Source organism: Xiphophorus maculatus, chromosome 18 (assembly GCF_002775205.1).
Source record: "Xiphophorus maculatus strain JP 163 A chromosome 18, X_maculatus-5.0-male, whole genome shotgun sequence".
NCBI classification, from domain to species: domain Eukaryota; kingdom Metazoa; phylum Chordata; class Actinopteri; order Cyprinodontiformes; family Poeciliidae; genus Xiphophorus; species Xiphophorus maculatus.
The window spans coordinates 10,998,612-11,014,833 of NC_036460.1; the positions used below are offsets into that span (position 1 = coordinate 10,998,612).

Below are 16,222 nucleotides of genomic sequence, written 5' to 3' on the forward strand. Positions count from 1 at the left end.
TTTTTCAGCTGGGTAATGTGGGGGTTTTGTTGTAAAATGAATGTTTTTAAATAAATCTCTGACTTAGAATAATTTGAAATGCAAACATCTTATAAATCTAAGCATCTAAAACACTATTAAGCATTTTAGCCACGACTGCATGAAGTCAAAGCTAGGAAATAAAACAGGAAGTGGTTCCAAGAAATCACAATATTTGTCCAGGGAACTAATATGATGACACATAACAAAAGAGCAATGTCCAATTTATGGCATCGTTTTAAAATTGCAAAATCAAAACAAAAATAACTGCTAGCTGTTTCATCCTGCTTCCAGATGTAGCTACATAAACTTGACTCCATTGTACACAACATGAAGGTTTGACATGCAGAGTCAAAGTGACCTTTGACGTGAGTCATGCAAAATTTCAAGCCCCAGTGGAGCATTTACCGGTGTTTTGTAGCATAGATCTCCTGGCCGGAGTGAACTTGATATTACAGCCCTTTAAAAAGCATTTTACTCTTTATTAATCTTTCGTCCTTCCTGTGTGTGCAGGTGAATGGCCGCCTGACTTTAGGAGAGAACATAGCTGACATGGGAGGACTAAAATTGTCGTACTATGTAAGTAAAAAAACTTTGCATTTATAATTCAATTTTTCCCCCGTAGCTTTCTGAACACTTCTTAAATCCTGTATTTGGTTTGAATTATTCTTTATAAACCACCCTAGTTTGTTTTATTAAATGAGTAAAAGCTGAACTGCACTAAACTCAAGATAAAAGATCTGATTTATTTCAATTTCATTCCTTCAATATTTGAGTTTCCTTAGAAAGACAAATGTGGATCTTGTATAATTCTCCGAGAATATCAAGTCTCCACTGAACTGAGGAGTATTTAATACTGGTAAATACAAAAGTTAATCTCCCTACAGTTACATAATTCACCTATAGTGCCGTGCAAAAATATTCATACCTCTTTTTCCATTAATATCATAAACTCTTATGCTGCTCTTTGGGATTTTATGTGACAGATAAACACAGAGTGGCACACAGCGACGGGCGGTGTGTACAAAGGGCAGGGACTTAATCAACGCGAACTTGTGACCCGCGCTTACTGGGAATTCCTCGTGAAGGAAGTACAGATTTTTCAGAAGAATAGGGTGCATTTTTATTCATTCTTAATTACTTTTACACCTCTAAATAAAATCCAGCAACACCAATTGTCTGCAGAAGTTACCTAATTACTAAATCAATTCCACTTTTGAAGGATTTATTCTCAGCTTAAATGCTGTAAAGAGAGAAAATGCACCTCCAACTTTAAAAAATTGCGGTAAATGATCACAAGTAGTGTTTTGTCAAAACTACTTTATTTATGTTTGCTTAACTTGACAACTTAATAATTAGAATAAATTAAGTTGGATAAGCTAAATGTGATTCCTTGTGACTAATTAATGGGCCTGACAGGTTTGTTAGAGTACATTGGTGAATAAACGGCATTATGAAGATTTTTGAACACAATAAACAGATCAGGAAAAAGGTTGCAGAGAAGGAAGAGTGGTAAGAAAAAAGCAATAGTTAGGAAAAAAATGGCCATAACAAACCTTCTTTGCAGTTTTCTAAAAGCCGTGTGGATGAGACAGCAAACGGGATACAAATACATCTCACACTTTTCTATTCACAATTCTGCACTACTTTGTACAGGTTCATCATATAAAAACCCCAATAAAATAAAGTAGTATGTATTTTGTAGCATGCTTGAATATTTTCTGTTTTCTTACTTTCCTTTGAAAAGTGAGGAACATTCTAACATCTAACCTGAAGGTTATTTGTTTTTCTATTTCCTGTCAATCATTATCCCTTCACTTCTCCTTGCAGGCATATCAAAAATGGGTGAGGGATAATGGTCCAGAGAGGCCCCTCCCTAAGCTAAAATACACCCACGAACAGCTGCTCTTCATAGCCTTTGCACAGGTGAGGAAGTTTGTCTGCGGCTCTGTTTTTCTTTACATTTACATATCAAATCATATCAGGTGCCACTCTCAGCTGGAGCTGGAAGGTAGAGGACAGGTTGTAGGTGTCACATACCAGCATTAGCTGATAGATACATTAAGTATTAGAGGGATTAAATCAGCAGAGCCTTGATGACAGCATGGTGTCTCCGAGCGCTAGACCACCCCTGATCCTTTTAAGTATTACAAGTCATCATTGAAATTCAATGGTTTCATTGAAATTCATAGCTTAATGTAACCGAGGCGGAATCTGAAAACACTTAAGAATGCAACGTGGTGTGTTTAGGCTCATTTTTTAAAACTCCTGCCCTGGGGGAAGTGTTATGAAAATCAGGAATATGTGCTTACATTCATTTCAAATGTCATATGCAAGTGTGAATAAAACGCTTGAGGCGATGCAATCACCTCGAACAAAATGAATCCGACCCTCCAACCTCCACAGCAGGCTGACACACGTGTCTTTTAAACAAAAGACTTATTAGGTGTAACTGTAAAACCCAAAATAAGTTAAGTTAAGTTAAGAGAAATGTGATCATTACAGCATGAGGACTTTAAAAGTATTAATCACAAACAAATAGCAGGGTTTTATTCCATTTAATTTGTCATCACCTAAGAAACAGAGTCAGACCACACAGTTACTCAGTGTTCCACCACATCAACAATAGAAAAACGTGAACCAGAAAAAGCTGTATTAGATATTTTTTTCTGTCAACATTTCTGGTCACTGTACACAGAGGAAGATTAGAAAGTATTAGAAAAAGAAAAGAAACTTTTAAACTAATTATTTTTTCTGTCACAGTACCATGATCCTACTCTGAAATTTCTAAACATGAAAGCTTTACCTTTATAGCTAACCCTTGAGTACTTATTTGTTTTTAATAAAGTGGCACAATTATTGGTATCCCTAAAATCCTTTTTAATGTATATTTAAATATTAGATGAGCATTGTTTTCAAATTATCACTATTTTATGTTGATCAGAATTCTGAGATCGAAGTAGGATCTACTGTTTCCTGACTTCTTGTTTCTCTGGGGTATAATTATGACATGACACAAAGACCAATTTCTCTCATCTACTGGCTGCTTCGCTGAACGATGACACTTATTTATCTTGCCACCATTCACAACATGTAATAAAGGTATAAAGTTGACAAAACTCTAACAGGTGAGTTTAGATGAGATTAAAGTTTAGTTTATAAGCATCAAACACCTCAGGTGGACGAGGCATGCATATTCTTTCAAGAAACAATGCTATTTTTGTTGATCCAACTCTATAAATAACTAGAGAGTATTTCAAAAACACATTTACAGTTTCGCCTCAAATTGTGTTTTTTTGGGGGGCGGGGGGTTGACATGTAAAAGAACCCTAAAGATGCACTTTATAGTTGATCACAATTTGTTGACTTTGGCTTGTCTTCCAGCTTCAAGTACTGACCATAGATTCTCAGAGGGGTTAGGATCTCAGGCCTTTCTTGGCTATGGGTCTGGAGTTTGTTTCTCATCATGGTGCTTCATTTTGCTGGAAGATGTTCAAGATAATCACCTAATTGTTTCTGGATCGTTTCTGGTCTGCCCTGCTGGGCGTCTTTATCCCACTCTTCATTCAGCATTGTGTCAGGCTACCTCACAACCATGGTGGCTCTGCTGTTCTTGTACTTCCTGCAGAGTTTCAATCTTTAATTGATGTCTTTCTTAGTTGTCCTAAGCTGAGAAATCAATGTTCAATGTGTTAATATACAACTAGCCACTCTGTGACTGCCTTAACATTTGTATGAACACTTCTCTCGTCAACTTTTTACTTGTGTGCTGTCTCGCTTCGTTGCACATTTGCTCAGCAAAACTGATGTTTAAAAGGCATAAGAATTTATCACGAATGCAGAAAAGCTGATTAAAACACCATAAAAAGTGGTTAAATAAAAGCACAGCAGAAAATATCAAGAAAAGCATAAAATGACCAGAAATACAGCTGCAGAAGCTCTGGTATTTTTTCTAATTTATTGTGATACAGGGATGCTTATAAGGTCAATGCAATAAAACTAACTGGAATTATATGCTGTATTCTTTTTATAGCTTTTCCATTTCAATTCTGTTCCAGCCTGTAGCTCTTGATATGTATATTTATTTTACATGATCACAAATAAAAAGAAACAAAGCTCGCACAATACAACCGACACAAAAGCTGTTGAAAGAGTGATGACATGGTGTTTGGAGCATTGACCTTTGACACCAAGGCATCACACTATGGCCACACAAGGCTAAAGAAAAATCTCCGGGGCGTTTTTATTATTTTTTTTTTCTTTTAATTGCAAGATTCCAGTTTTTTTAATATTCTGAGCAAAACGTCTACACCTTAGAGTTCTCAGTCCATCCTTTTTCTGAATTGCCAATAAGCCGCCACATACTTTTTTTGAGAAGGTCTTTTTTAAAAATCAAGAAAACAGCTTGTTCTCTGTTGACAGCCAGTATGGTTGTTAAAGTTACTATTTAGAAAAAAATCATTCTTAAGTCAGACTGTGATTTAAAAGTCTCTCATCCTTTACTATGTTTTCTAGCTCCAAAATGATATAAACCTTTCAAGCCACTGTTGTGTTTATTTTGTTTTGGGTTGTTTTCTGTCAGAACTGGTGTATGAAGAGAAGATCTCAGTCCATCTATCTGCAGCTGCTCACTGACAAGCATGCACCAGAGCACTGCAGGTGACATTTTTATTTAATTTTGGTTTTGAAAAATAATTCTACTATAAAACATTCATGAACAATGTGATGTTTTACACATTCCACATCACTTTTAACTTTATTTTATTCCTGTTTGCTTCCCCTGCAGGGTGCTTGGCAGCGTTTCCCAGTTTGATGAGTTTGCCCGTGTTTTCAACTGTCCCAAGGGTTCTCCGATGAACCCTGTGGAAAAGTGCTCTGTTTGGTGACCCAGTGACCCTCAATTTTCAAGATCCACACAAAACTCACCGTTTCTTCAGACACATCACATATTCCCATAGTTCATCAGGGAGGAAACAGTGTTCAGACCACTGCCTATGGGTCCACATCATCATCACCGTCAGTGACTGAGTACCACTGGTCAAACCAAGCATGAGTCATGTGACTGTAGCTTGTGTACAAATATCATGTGATTATAAATATTTTTCTATGTTTACATTTATTTTGAAATCATCTATTTTTCTATTTAGCAAATATCTCATACATTATGTTTAGGATTCATAGAGTTTTGTTTCAGGTTAGGCATTATGTTTTCTTGTTTGTTTTTTGTATGAAAAAGGCTTATTTCATATGTAATGAAAAAACAGTCAACTTAGAGTAAATATGGATTTGTAGCATCTTAGTGCCAGCCAAACATTCAGGAAGTATCCATCTGCAGATGCCACTCTCAGGCTCACTACCATTTCCAGTTCATAAATTGTTTGCTCTCATGCCAGGAAATTAAACCTCATAGTAACGTTGCTGTGGCTAAATTCCTATTTTTATTATCCTCCAGAGAAAACACGTTTACGGTACATACACTTTGAAAAGATGCGTATGCGTTTTGTTCGTTTTTTTCTCACTGTGTGGTATTAAAGCTAACTGAACTTTTTCTGTTTTAAATCAGTTAGGATTAACAAACTTATTTCAATTCGCTACATGGAAGATATTAAAGAATTTGAAGAAATCCAGATGATGTCATCCGAGTTAAATGGAGGCATACGTATAAACATACTGTTCAGGAAGGAGACAGGTTCTGTGTCCAAAAGATGAGCGTAGTTTGGTGTAAAATATTTTAAAAAACCAGAAAAAAAGCAAACCTTGTAAAGATGCTGACTGAAGCTTCTAGGAGAGTCATTATCTGCTGTGAAATGAGTCCTGTACCAGCATGAGGAGAAAGGCCCTTTAGAGAGGAAGAATCCTCTCCAGAAGCAACTCAAAAAAAAAGATTACAGTTTGCAAATGCACAGAGGGACAAAGATCTTAGTGTTTGGAAACATGTCCTGTGACCAGTGAAACCATCCCAACTGTGTACCACAGAGGTGGCAGCATCATGTTGTGTGTATTATGAGACAAAGGCACTTCACACAATAGATGGCATTTTGTAGAAAGAACATCATGAGTAAAAATCAAAGCAACATCTCAAAACCTCAGTCTGAAAGTTAAAATTTGGTAGCAAATGAGTCTTTCAAATTTACACTATACTATACTGACAATTAGTTACAAAGTAAGTTAAGAACATTAAAGTTAAAGTTTTGGAGTGGCTAGTAGAAATCCCTGATTTCAGTGGATTTGCAGACAGAGTTAAAAAAAAAAAAGTGTGTGGGTAAATAATAAGTAATAATAATATAATATAGTATAATTGGCTAAAATTCCCACAGTCCAAAAACATGACTGTTAGGTCAATTGGTCTCTCTAAAATTCTCCCTAGGTGTGAGTGTGTGTGTGTGTGTGTGTGTGTGCATGGTTGTTTGTCCTGTCTGTCTCTGCGTTGCCCTGCGACAGACTGGCCACCTGTCCAGGGTGTACCCCGCCTCTCCATTAGCTGGAGATAGGCACCAGCACCCCTCCTCACCCAACTAGGGACAAGGGCGTACAGAAAATGGATGGATGGATAAAATTCCACCAACCTATTTCGAGTCTCATGGAAAGAAACCCTAAAACAGTTTTAAGGCAATTCCACCAGATACTAAACAAATTCATGCTAACCTCTTATTTTAAAGTTTTTATAAAAAGTATTATAGTATTTAGCAAATAGAAATAATAATAATTCTGGTAACCATAACTGATCTAAACAGAAAAGGGTTAGTCTAATTTAATAACAGTAAGAAAAAAAAGATGTTCTTTTTCACATTTGTATGTGAATGTGTTTTTAATCATGAACTAAAGAACTTTGAACGGATTTATCCTTTCCAACACAACAACAGAAAATGACATAATGCGGATTGTAAGGCCCTGGAGTCGGGAACCTACAGTTATTAGAAAACATTGGTGTTTTCTCGCTCCGGGATTGGAATTTAATATGTGTTGCAGCGCTGCCCTCTTGTGGCCGCGGAGAGCAATGGTCAGTGTTCAGCTCGTCTCGACTGTTGTAATTAATGTTTGCCTGCATTGGTCTTTCGTTACTGTGAGTGTTTGTAAGATTTTTTTTTTTTTTTTTTGAAAAAACAAACAAAAACCTGTTGACTCATGCTGAGTACTTTTCTCAGGATTTGTAGCAACACGCAGCACCAAAGAGAGAAATTGTCTCTTCAGTCCATGCTGCCAAAACAGAAGAATTATTGGAGGTCACATGTTACATGTAACTCATCACAAAACCCAACTCCCTGTACAATAAAGTCCAACTGTAATTATAAAGAATCATACATTTGTAAATAGTGTTACTTTTCTATGAAGAATTTGTTAATTTCAAAACAGAAGAATGATTAGATTCTTTGTACAGTGAAGAAGTATATCAGATGTAATGGTTGTTGAAGTGAGTGCATGTTTCCATCCAGAGCAGCATTAAATCCTGATCGATTAACATGGAGGATCACACATGTGCTTCAGTGTACAGCTGCTAACAAACATGTGGCTGCTCTCTTTTCCTCTCTGTTGGTCGCTGTTTAATGTTCTAATAAAAAAACAAAGGCTCACTCACCATGTCCAGGTGGTTAAATAACTGCATTTTCATCCAGGTTCTCAAGCTCTGAGTGATGTGAAATAAAACACTTGGCTTAACATTGTCAGGCATTGAAAGTTCACCTCTCTCACTCTGCCTCTGGGTTGTTTACAACATGCAAAACCTGCCAGAAATCAATACAACACAATCTGTACACGCTAGGACTGTATGTTTTATACGACATACAGAGTCTTGCATAAGTTGTTACACCATGAACCTTTTTTATATTTTGCAACATTACAAAAACAAATAGCAATGTATTTGAGCTGGAGTGACTCTTTATTATTTTCACCCATGTTGCTAAGAATAATTGTGAAAAGTCCAAAAATCTAGCTAATATTTTTAAACATAAATAACATAATAAATGCAAGTTTGAGCAGTTTTATTCGTTGAACAAGTACAAACATTTTTTGGATCTATTTTTCTTGTCATTAGGTTGGAGTCTTTTTAATATCATTTCTTCAAAAATAACGTCCCATAAAAAAAAATTTATTCATCCTCTTCTTGCAAAGGTTTTATGCTTTGCCTTGTTATAAAACTCAAAAAAATTAAAGAAAGTGTTTGTTCTTTAAGAATGACAACATATTTCATGCTCTTCTGGATTAAAAATTATTCTGTTTGAGCAAAGTTATCGAGAGTATTCAATAAAGACAATAAAATAGCAGTAACTTCATAAACATGTTCTCACTGTCGCTGTGTAACATCCCTCCTTTAAACACAGGCTTCCCACTGGCAGCACAGAAGCAGTATTTAAAACAAATGCATTCATCGATAGATTTTCAAATTTGCCATTCTGTAACATTTAGGTGTGTGAGCACAAAGATAACACAACACAACTTGCAATTGCATTACCAAATTTTAAACATTTAGTTATTTTTTATTTGTCACACATTGCTATATAAATTTGCATGTTTTTTTTTTTTTTTACCATGTATTGTAAACAAAGCAAAAGTTGGTAGAAAAACGTCTTTAGTCTTCCAGCCTCCACTGATCTGTGTGCTGCATCAGAAAGAAGCAGCTCAGTCAGCACTATGGATTTTTAATAGATTGTGTGGAGGCATGAATATTTACACTGATGTGTAAATCACTCAGCAAATGATTCCCTACAAATAAGAGACCCTGTATGGAAGATTATGTTTGCAGAACAGTGTTTGGTGGCATAATTTCAATCTAAAATCACTGTCATTTTCTTAACCAGGATAAAACACCTGCGTTGTTTCTATGCTTGTGTTAAAATAGAAACATGACTGGTTTCTGCTTATGCTCCAACTAAAAACTTTTACCTTTGGGAATATGCATCTCAGATCTTCTGGAAAATAGTCGAGAAATTGAGATTTAGGAAGCTGGTAGATCTAGAAAAGAATTGCTGGGCTTTTTCTCATTTTGATTGTAAAATTTCTCACATATCCTTAAAAAAAGTGTGCAGAATTAGAAATAATCTGATGCTCCCAGAAGCAGGTAAAATATGCCATCCTTTTGAAGTGGTATTTCATACAAAGAGGGGACCTGATGACTTTAATCTAAAGTCCTCCTCTTGTTTGTCATTTTGTAATTAATAGGTCGGAGCCCATAACCAAATAAATGCAGATGTAGCAGCTCCCCAGCACTTGAATTACTCAGCCAGTCTCGACGGGTGAATTTAGCGTTTTATTTTTTTCTTTGATGAAGATCCACCATGATCATCACAGTCACCACAGTTACCTCAGTCACCGTGAAAACTAAAACATATACAAATATTAGAATACAAAACATAAACTTGCAATACAAAGAACAAAACAAAACGTACCTCGCTGCTTTCACTGGGGAACACTAACTGTTGATTTCTTTGTACCAAACATCTTGACAGTTCAAATCATTCATTGGTACAATGATTCTACCAGCTTTTATAGGGCCTGCCCTCATTAGCTACGGCAGCCTGTGAGGTACATACAAAAAAAAACCCCAAAACATTACAAAGTTTGGGGGAGGTACCAAATATCATTAAACAAAACAAAATATAAACCACCAACAGTGCTAATCAAAACAGACAAACATCCATAAACAATCTGCAACATTCTTAATTTAGAAAATTCACTTTGAATAATTTACTTTAGTCTACAAATTTAAATTATTTAGGCAATTTATTTTAAATAGCTCACTGTCCATTACAGCAGATATAAAGTATGCTTTGTTGTTGCGTTCTTGTATGAATTTCTCCACATCACTATAACCACCAATGAACTGATGGTGACCTTTGAGACCAGCTCTTCTTTCATAATCAGCTCAATTTGATTGCATTGTACTGTAAGGAGATGGATTGACATGAGAAGAATTTGGAACTGAATATCATTATAATTATAAATTCAGAAACATTTACGACAACTTATGGAATAGTGCTCTCTAATCAAGCTGAACTGAACTGAATTGTGGATTATTATGCACCGCTATAACTCAATAACACATTTTAGGACAGACGATATCTGGACTTGAGAATGTCTTCTCAGCAGCTGGTTTTGCAGCAAAGTCAGATGACATTAATTGTTTTCTAAATCACAGGAATTTAATTTTATACAAGAAAGAAATTATTTAAAAAAAAATTTAACTACAACCCATCTTATCTGAGAAACCTGCTGCTTTGAAATGTAAATTCAGTCTTCTTTCACACTATTTCATGGGGTTTTATTTTGATCAAAAAAGAAAAGCCAAAAGGAATGTGCAACAGCTAACCCAAACTCTTTCAACTCAGCTCACAAAACCTAAGACCGAGATAAAAAGAAAGAAATAGTAGAGCTCTACTTTCTTTTTAGATGTATTTTTACTTTGGACAAAAACAAAACTGATTACAGAAACAGTTTCAGTTTTGCTTCAAGAATTTTAAGAGGTGCTGTTCTAATAAGCAGCCATAATTTCCTTATAATTGATTTCCAAGAATTGGTTCTTTTGAAGTTATTATTGGTCATAAAGGGCATCTGCTAGAAACTCTGTGCTTGTGTTTCTTTTGTGAGACCTGATTTTTGAAACACTGATATTGTATATAAACAGAAGAAAAGAAAAGAAAAAAATACATATAAGTAAAATAAAATATGCTGGGGGTGGGGGGATTTTATGCATACTGTGACAAGAAAATCATCTAGAGAGAATTACAAGATTTTTTTTTTTTTTAATTAACGGAAGCAGCAACTGTATTTGACTTTTTTGGTATTTGAAACGTTAATATGTGAGTAAATATACAGCAGTCAATACAAATCACCACTAAAGTGCCTTCAGCGCCTCCCGGTGGTGAATCGGAATGCGTGCAGCCTGACGGAGCAGATGATTTTACTTTCTGTTTCGGAGAAACGTGATTGAACTTTGCGTTGACGTTTCAAGACAATTTTTCCCACTCTGAGCAACATCTGTCGATGGAAAACACAGAACCAACCCGAACCTGTGAAACATGGTAAGAACTGACACAGAACTGCATTGAACGATGAGTGATTTAAGTTTTGTTTTATTAGCAACATAAATAGCCTGAATAATAATATGGATCTTTGAGGTACAGATGGTAAAGACGCTTTCATTTTAGAACCAATTGTTTACATTTTTATCTCAGCCCAACATGAAGTTAAATGTTTGTTAAAAGCTCTTTAAGGTGTTTGACTTAAAGGAGCGCAGGTGCAAAAAGAAAGGTTTCACTTCAGTGTGGCCTAAGATTGAAATTACATATTTGGAGTCGCTGGGTAACTTTTCTGTAGCTCAGTGAAAACAGCTGGTCAGAATAAACAATACGTTTACTTTCAAGTTTTAAATGATTTCTGCCCCTCTGATCAGAGGGAGTCATGTTGTTATAACATTGTTAAAAGGAATAATTTCTGAATCCACTTTTAGGCTTACACGATATAACCCTGTGGAGTTTTCGGTCCTTGATTAGCGAACTTCCTGGTTCAAAGACTCAATCTTTACCAGGTCATAAAAGTATTTAAAGTTACCCTGAAGTATTTTTCTCGTGAACTTGTGTTTTTTTTTTTTTTAAAAATTAGCCACAAGGAGGTGGCAGAGGCCAACTTCCCTCTGCATGAGAGCCACTGCAAACGATTTTTGAGTGTCTGTCCTGACTGTGATGAAGCTGTCCCCAAAGACCAGCTGAGCCAGCACTTTGAGGAGCAGCACACCAAGGTGAACATCCGTGTATAAACTACACCACTTTGTTTTTTTCCAACATTTTCCCTGCACAATGAACCTTATGTAGTTATTTCCTATCAAACCATTTCTCTTCGTCTGAAGGTGAATTGCTCCAAGTGCAACAAGAAGATTGAACGGTGTCACCTCGAGGATCATGAGGTGAGTTTCTTTGAACTAATAAGAAGGTTCAGTACAATGTTGTGTGGAGGAACATCTCAAATCTCAACCTTGATGTCTTTCTATGTCTGTTTCTTTTGTTCAGATACATTCAGTCTTGCTGCTTTGGACTGAAACATTTATAAGAAGTTAAGATTAAGGAAGTTTAGGGCCGCTTATGATGTATATATTAACTAGAGCATACGCTCATGCCTTTAAATCTTCTGACATTACTAAAAAAAACTTTCTAGTAGCCTGGAAAACCTGGAAATCAAATTTTGTAATGTATTTGCAATAGTGTCATAAAGACATCAGCTTCCCTATTGTTTAAACTCCTGACATTCAAAGGAAAGTGTGAGTTCATCCTGACAGAAAAAACACTATTTGGTTTCATAATATATTTTTTGTGAATATGAAATTACAAATAAAATCATCCATTATAGTGAATTTTGTGTACTTTCATTATGTCATTTCATAAAATATTGTCTTTTAAAAAGTCAACAATTTCTTTGGTCATTTAGTTTGTACTGATATGTTGCATATCTGATATGAGCATGAACTACAGTAGTTTACATTCCATACCCTACTTTCATATTTCCACACTCCATTTTATCTATAATCTAATTCTGCTCAATGTATTTAAAATTTGTATAAGTCCTGTGATAGGTATTTTGTTTACCTAAATACAAAGAAAGAACCACAGACAACGTTTATGAGTTTTCAACCAAGCTTCTGCAGAAGGAGAAAACATAGCAAACCACTTCTTCAAGGTGTTTACCATGCGTTCTGACTCCCTGCAGCAGAGCCTGTCTTGTTATAAAGCAGGAGAAAGAAGGGAGTCAAGAGTGAAATGTGGGAGAGTGATAAATCAAAGAATGGCTATTCTGAAACAAGGAAGAACACATAAACTAACACACAGGCCCTTTAAGGAGTATCCCTAGATTAGAAAGCAGCTGCAGCTTCAAGGTTTAGGGAAAAAGCAAAGTTTGTCTTTCACACGATTTAACAGATTCTTCCTCCCTGGGGTGTGAATACTAAACCTTTAAATGAAAAACAAACTGGTAACTACTTATGTAAGAATGGTAACAAAACATAATTATTCTAACATCCTGTCTCATTAGATTTACAGTGTCCTCCAAAATGCCAGTGTTTTTTATTAAAGAGTCCAAATCAAAGTAGTGTACCGTTGTGAATCAGAAAGGAAATTATGCATGTTTATAACATTTGTAAAAACATTTTTTAAAATTAAAATCTAAAAATTGGGTTCACCTGTGTGTAATTTGATACAGTTTAAGCCATATGTTTTGTGACATTTATAAATGAGATAAAAAAATATATGATATCGCTACAAAAACAAAATCTATAATAAAAAAAAAAAGTTGTATCTTTGGGATCTCTAATTCTGCATGAACCTTTTGGTTCACCCTGACTTTAGTTGACTGAAAACTGATGGACTTTTCTTCAAAGCCCACTTAATGACTAGAATTTACCAATTTAAGTAAAACTCTCTTTATGCTTTTCAGTATAAGCCAAGTATACTTCACTATGCCATTCCTAAATATAGATTATAAACACTAAACTTGAAGTACACCACCTTTAATTTAGTAGTGCAATATCAGTGCATGCATTTTTACAGTCAGAAAAGACTGCTTGGATATTATCAAGGGTTAGCTTTGTCTGTATGGCTTTTTCTCATTATGATCTCACTGGATGCAGGTCTTAGCCACCAGTATCAGAAAGCTCATACAGACTGTTGGGGTTTATTTGATAAGGCAATTTCCTGTCAGATCATGATACAGAGTAAACGTATCGATCTGTGCGACAGAACAAATGGATCTTTCCAACTCTGCTCTGCTCTGCTTCCAGGCGGAGGAGTGTCCGGAGCGTCTGCAGAAGTGTACGTTCTGTGAACTGGAGGTGCCGTGGAGGCAGCTGGAGGAGCACACTGTGGTCTGTGGGAGTCGCACGGAGCTTTGCAAGGACTGCGGTCGCTACGTCAAACTGAGTGACCAATCAGAGCACAGTTCAACCTGCTCAGCTGCCGAAGGAGAGGACTCGACTCAAACTCTCAGCAGTGCACTAGATAAAAGTACTGAAATGGACCAATTCAGCCCTGAAGTCACTTATTGTCCAGAATATATTTCCCTCCTGTATAACCTGAGCTTTTCTTTGTCTCAGCGGAGAACAGAGTGAGCTGTAGAAACTGTGGGAGATCATTTCTGGAAAAAGAGATAGACCATCATAAGGTATGTTAAACATGCTCCATTACATTTCCTTTTGAAATTGTGAATTGGACCAAACTGTGTCCAATTCACAGTTTGATCCAATATGAATTATGCAGTTCATAATCCATATTTTGTCATAGTATTGCCATAAACCTCAATATGGCAATACTATCAAGGTAATGTGTAATTGTGAAGTGGAAGGAAAAGGATGCAATATTTAACTTTATTTATAATGGGTAAAAATCTGAAAATGTGGCATGCATCTGTATTAAGCCCCTCTGAGGCAGTGCTTTGTAGAACCACACTTTGCTCCAACTGCAGCTGCAAGTCTTTTGGGTTATGTCTCCACCAGCTTAGCCCAGCTTCAATATCCCTTGTCACCAGAGCATGCTACGGCCACTACCGTGTTTCACACATCTAAATAGTTCTTATCTGACCAGATTTTTTTCCATTGAGGCTAATTTACCTTTGGGCAGGTATTAAACAGACCTTTTATTAATCCCACACTGTAAAAATAATCAATAAAATTTATGGTAAAATTTTAAAATATCAACAGAGACATACTGTAAAATTCAAAGCATCATATTACCGTAGAAAATACATGGAATTAATGTAACTCAGTAAACATGAATTTCACTTAATTTATGCAGTCATGAAATTCAGAAGACACAGAAATTTATTGTGGACTGATATAAGACTTTAGTCTTAAATGTTGTGTTTTGTCATCTGCTGATCCTGAACTGCATCACCACAGTAATATTAGAATTTATAGCTTCAGGAATTCACTTTGACACGTATCTGTGTCTGTCTTCCTTTCTCACATGCAGCTGAAGTGTTATCAAGAATCAAAGCTGCTCTATGAAGAGGTTGACACCAAAGAAGAAAAGTGGGAGGATAAAGATGACTTATTCAAGCAGCAGAGTCAAGACCAGCTGAGAAGTGCTTATAAAGCCACTTCCCAGTCACATGCAGGGAGACGGGGTTTGTGGGTCAATGATGACCAGGACCAGATCAGCACCTGCCCACATTGTCATCTGGCTCTGCCGGTCCCAACACTGAAATGGCATGAGGTAAAATTCCTGAATCACACAGGTTTTTTATTTTTTGCTAAATATTTCCTTTGATAACAATGTTTTTTCTTCTTTTTCATGTTATAGGCAAAATGCAGAGTCCATGTTGTCTTGAAAGACAGAGAGGGCTAAGGACAGAGAAAAGTCCTTTGAATGGGTCTCCTGAGAGTAATGATCAACACAAAGGCCATCAGCTGCCAACTTAGAATGTGTTTACATTTTTTTGTTTTGTCATTTTTAATGTTAGCTAAATCATCTCTTAAAAGTGGGGTATTGTGTATTTTTAAGTCCTGTTTAAGTGCTGTTGTGTCCAAATTTTGAATAGTACGTCTGTACTGGGATGACGGGTGTGAAATTCACAGTGTTCTGCTGCATCAGTACTGGTGACTTCATTGCCTTGTTTTAGTTATTAGTAATGAATAGAATTTTATAATGCTATTTATTCCCCAATCAAATCCCCCTAGTGACTAAATAGTAATTAGTTGAATTATTCACCAAGAAGGCAACGCTATCAGCTTTAGCATCTCCAAAAATGCCTTTCATCAGCTAAGTTTTATCTTCATCACTGCAGACAGAGCTCCGCATGGCATAGCATGAGATCAAGTAATGTTATCTTGTCATTGCCACAACATTCGAGTAATACTTGTGTCAGTTTTGTGGCACGTTTAAGATGTATATATTAACTAGAGCATACGCTCATGCCTTTAAATCTTCTGACATTACTAAAACAAACTTTCTAGTAGCCTGGAAAACCTGGAAATCACATTTTGTAATGTATTTGCAATAGTGTCATAGAGACATCAGCTTCCCTCTTGTTTAAACTCCTGACATTCAAAGGAAAGTGGGAATTCATCCCGACAGAAAAAACACTTTTGGTTTCATAATATATTTTTTATGAATGTGAAATTACAAATAAAATCACCCAATAAAGTGAATTTTGTGTACTTTCATTATGTCATTTCATAAAATATTGTCTTTTAAAAAGTCAACAATTACTTTGGTCATTTAGTTTGTAC

The 16,222-nt window shown here is 35.9% G+C and overlaps 2 protein-coding genes across 4 annotated transcripts in view; both read left to right on the plus strand.

Moving 5' to 3' along the window:
* Nucleotides 1-6,221, plus strand: part of ecel1 (endothelin converting enzyme like 1) — a 137,607-nt gene extending 131,386 nt beyond the window's left edge. For all 3 annotated transcript variants that reach the window (XM_023351777.1, XM_023351778.1, XM_023351779.1), the window contains 4 exons: nt 532-597; nt 1,849-1,944; nt 4,601-4,677; nt 4,805-6,221. In XM_023351777.1, coding sequence (XP_023207545.1) covers nt 532-597; nt 1,849-1,944; nt 4,601-4,677; nt 4,805-4,904 — 339 coding nt within the window. In that variant the 3' untranslated portion in view covers nt 4,905-6,221. The remainder of the gene's footprint in view (nt 1-531; nt 598-1,848; nt 1,945-4,600; nt 4,678-4,804) is intronic.
* A 4,686-nt stretch (nt 6,222-10,907) lies between these two features.
* Nucleotides 10,908-16,156, plus strand: xaf1 (XIAP associated factor 1). Its single transcript, XM_014470810.2, has 7 exons — nt 10,908-11,033; nt 11,614-11,749; nt 11,858-11,914; nt 13,778-14,000; nt 14,090-14,157; nt 14,964-15,206; nt 15,294-16,156. Exons 1-7 carry the CDS (start codon nt 10,996-10,998, stop codon nt 15,336-15,338), a joined length of 810 nt encoding a protein of 269 aa, XP_014326296.1. The 5' UTR covers nt 10,908-10,995; the 3' UTR covers nt 15,339-16,156.
* Nucleotides 16,157-16,222: the final 66 nt, after the last annotated feature.

Bases quoted from the DNA above. Each gene is read 5' to 3' on its own strand.
- xaf1 (XM_014470810.2), top strand. From the start codon at position 10,996: ATGGAAAACACAGAACCAACCCGAACCTGTGAAACATG. The intron at 14,001-14,089 runs GTACTGAAATGG...TCTTTGTCTCAG, and splicing joins CAGCAGTGCACTAGATAAAA to CGGAGAACAGAGTGAGCTGT. The intron at 15,207-15,293 runs GTAAAATTCCTG...TTCATGTTATAG, and splicing joins CAACACTGAAATGGCATGAG to GCAAAATGCAGAGTCCATGT.